The 3,394-nt window shown below is 35.9% G+C and overlaps 1 protein-coding gene across 1 annotated transcript; it reads right to left on the reverse strand.

Moving 5' to 3' along the window:
• Positions 1-1,701: 1,701 nt before the first annotated feature.
• Positions 1,702-2,872, reverse strand: LOTGIDRAFT_162897 (hypothetical protein; the record flags this gene model as incomplete). Its single annotated transcript, XM_009058915.1, has 3 exons — positions 1,702-1,742; positions 1,780-1,875; positions 2,659-2,872. The coding sequence occupies 3 exons, from the start codon at positions 2,870-2,872 to the stop codon at positions 1,702-1,704; spliced, it is 351 nt and encodes a 116-aa protein (XP_009057163.1).
• Positions 2,873-3,394: the final 522 nt, after the last annotated feature.

Below are 3,394 nucleotides of genomic sequence, written 5' to 3' on the forward strand. Positions count from 1 at the left end.
ATGGATCTTATTAAACTGTCTATGGGATCTTACTAAACTGTCTATGGGATCTTACTAAACTGTCTATGGGATCTTACTAAACTGTTCATGGGGTCTTACTAAACTGTTTATTGGATCTTACTAAACTGTTTATGGGATCTTATTAAACTGTCTATGGGATCTTACTAAACTGTCTATGGAATGTTACTGAACTGTCTATGGAATCTTATTAAACTGTCTATGGAATGTTACTGAACTGTTATGTGATCTTACTAAACTGGTGATGGGGTCTTACTAAACTGTCTATGGGTTCTTACTAAACTGTCTATGGGATCTTACTAAACTGTCTATGGGGTCTTATTAAACTGTCTATGGGATCTTACTAAACTGTCTATGGGGTCATACTAAACTGTCTATGGGGTCTTATTAAACTGTCTATGGGGTCTTACTAAACTGTCTATGGGGTCTTACTAAACTGTCTATGGGGTCTTATTTAACTGTCTATGGGGCCTTACTAAACTGTTAATGGGATTTTATCAAATTGTTTATGGGATCTTACTAAACTATCTATGGGGTCTTACTAAACTATCTATGGGGTCTTACTAAACTGTCTATGGGGTCTTACTAAACTATCTATGGGGTCTTACCAAACTGTTTATGGGGTCTTACTAAACTGTCTATGGGATCTTACCAAACTGTTTATGGGGTCTTACTAAACTGTTTATGGGATCTTACTAAACTATCTATGGGGTCTTACTAAACTGTCTATGGGGTCTTATTAAACTGTCTATGGGGTCTTACTAAACTGTTAATGGGATTTTATTGAACTGTTTATGGGATCTTACTAAACTATCTATGGGGTCTTACTAAACTGTCTATGGGGTCTTACTAAATTGCCTATGGGGTCTTACTAAACTGTCTATGGGGTCTTATTAAACTGTCTATGGGGTCTTACTAAACTGTCTATGGATTCTTACTAAACTGTTTATGGGGTCTTACTAAACTGTCTATGGGGTCTTACTAAACTGTTTATGGGGTCTTACTAAACTGTCTATGGGGTCTTACTAAACTGTTTATGGGATCTTACTAAACTGTCTATGGGATCTTACTAAACTGTCTATGGGGTCTTACTAAATTGCCTATGGGGTCTTACTAAACTGTCTATGGGGTCTTATTAAACTGTCTATGGGGTCTTACTAAACTGTTAATGGGATTTTATTAAACTGTTTATGGGATCTTACTAAACTATCTATGGGATCTTACTAAACTGTCTATGGAATCTTACTAAACTGTTTATGGGGTCTTACTAAACTGTCTATGGGGTCTTACTAAACTGTTTATGGGATCTTACTAAACTGTCTATGGGGTCTTATTAAACTGTCTATGGGGTCTTACTAAACTGTTTATGGGGTCTTACTAAACTATCTATGGGATCTTACTAAACTGTTTATGGGGTCTTACTAAACTATCTATGGGATCTTACTAAACTGTTTATGGGGTCTTACTAAACTGTCTATGGAATCTTACTAAACTGTCTATGGGGTCTTATTAAACTGTTTATGGGATCTTACTAAACTATCTATGGGATCTTACTAAACTGTTTATGGGGTCTTACTAAACTGTCTATGGGGTCTTACTAAACTGTTTATGGGATCTTACTAAACTGTTTTTCTGGGTCTAAATAAACTGTTTATGGAATCCTCTGTATACTCTTTTGTAGGCCTATTGAGCTTGTTGACCAAAACCATTTACTAAAAAGATATCTAGAGTAGAAAATCCAGGGACTATAAATATCCATACCTGAACAGAACTGTCCATGAAACCCAGTATTACATTTACATTCTCCATCAACACATTTCCCGTTACAATTACAGTCTATCATGGCACAGGGATCAGCTGAAATTGACAAAATATCACTATTACGTGTGAAAATGGTTATGCATCTGGCCTATGATCAACTCAGTGTTGTTTTCTTTTGACCTCACAATTCCACGATCTCCTGTTCGCTTTAAAAAAACTAAGTAAATCAAATACAGTTTCTCTCATATAATGTCAGTAACAGGTGTCGTATTGTGTTTTTGCTATTCCATCCTTAACAAAAGTTACTTCCCTTCAAGCCAGACAATTTATCTTGCATACAGTCATGTGAAATGAAGTAGGGATTGCCTAGTTTATACCTTAATAGCGTCAATGGATTACCTTTAAATAATCTGCTGGTTTAGAGGGGTTAGGTAACTATAGATTTACCACTTTAGAGCCATACTTTTCCAAGTTAGATTATATAGCAATTCTTTTGGGACTTCTCAAATATGGCGGTTAAGAGAGGGTGTCGGTTTAGTATAATGCGGTTTGGGTGGGTTTCACTATAGTAATAGGGCATGACTGAACTATCTCTATAATCTTTATGAATCTCTCCCTAGACAACCCCACCCCAACCACACACACACACAAACATAACACACGGAACTCTATAATCTTTGTGAATCTCTCCCTAGACAACCCCACCCCAACCACACACACACACAAACATAACACACGGAACTCTATAATCTTTATGAATCTCTCCCTAGACAACCCCACCCCAACCACACACACACGCAAACATAACACACGGTCGATCTAAGCTAACATTTCTATTGATTTGACTAATATTTCCAACTATGATAAAGATAGACTTACGTTTTGGGCAGGTGAATTGTGTAACGATATATTTCACTATGGGCCATTTCAAACATTTACTGACAGTTATCTCTCGAATATTGTCTGTATCGGCTTCTTGATATCGATAGTATCTACGACCCCCTCGATATCGATAGTATCTACGATAGTATCCCTCTCCAACATCAATCAAAACAAGTACAACCAACACAGCAACAAGACAATGTAAACGCATGTTTATTTGTGAAAAAAGTTCCTGAAAAAAGTTTTTATAGCATACATAAGGTTTTTCTCATGTGAATTAACGAAAGCGGAAATCGCTTTCGTTATCTTATAGCGGTAAAATGCGTTACTATGTTTTATCACACACCAGTACTGTTCCTTGGTTCATAACACAGGTTCAAAAAAATCAATAAGAACTCGTAGCATAGGTTAATAACTATGCACACTATGTAGGTCATGTATTCATGCAGCACTTAAACAAAAGATCTTTACCGAACACAATTTTAGTTTTATTGCACTTTTCAACAATCTACATTGTCATTATCAGGTGAAATGATAATACAAGAAGATATATATATACATAGATAATAGACAATATCAACAATTAATTAGGGATTCTTAGTAGAAAGGGGAGGTTGTTGATAAATTTGTTGCAATTTATTGACAGTTGTTGAAAACTTGCAAATTCCTTCCCGTAAGCCGCCATTTTTTTACATAATAGCATCACGATTACTAGGTATGGTTCTTACGTTGA

The sequence above is a fragment of the Lottia gigantea genome, assembly GCF_000327385.1.
Source record: "Lottia gigantea unplaced genomic scaffold LOTGIsca_36, whole genome shotgun sequence".
Lineage (NCBI taxonomy): Eukaryota > Metazoa > Mollusca > Gastropoda > Lottiidae > Lottia > Lottia gigantea.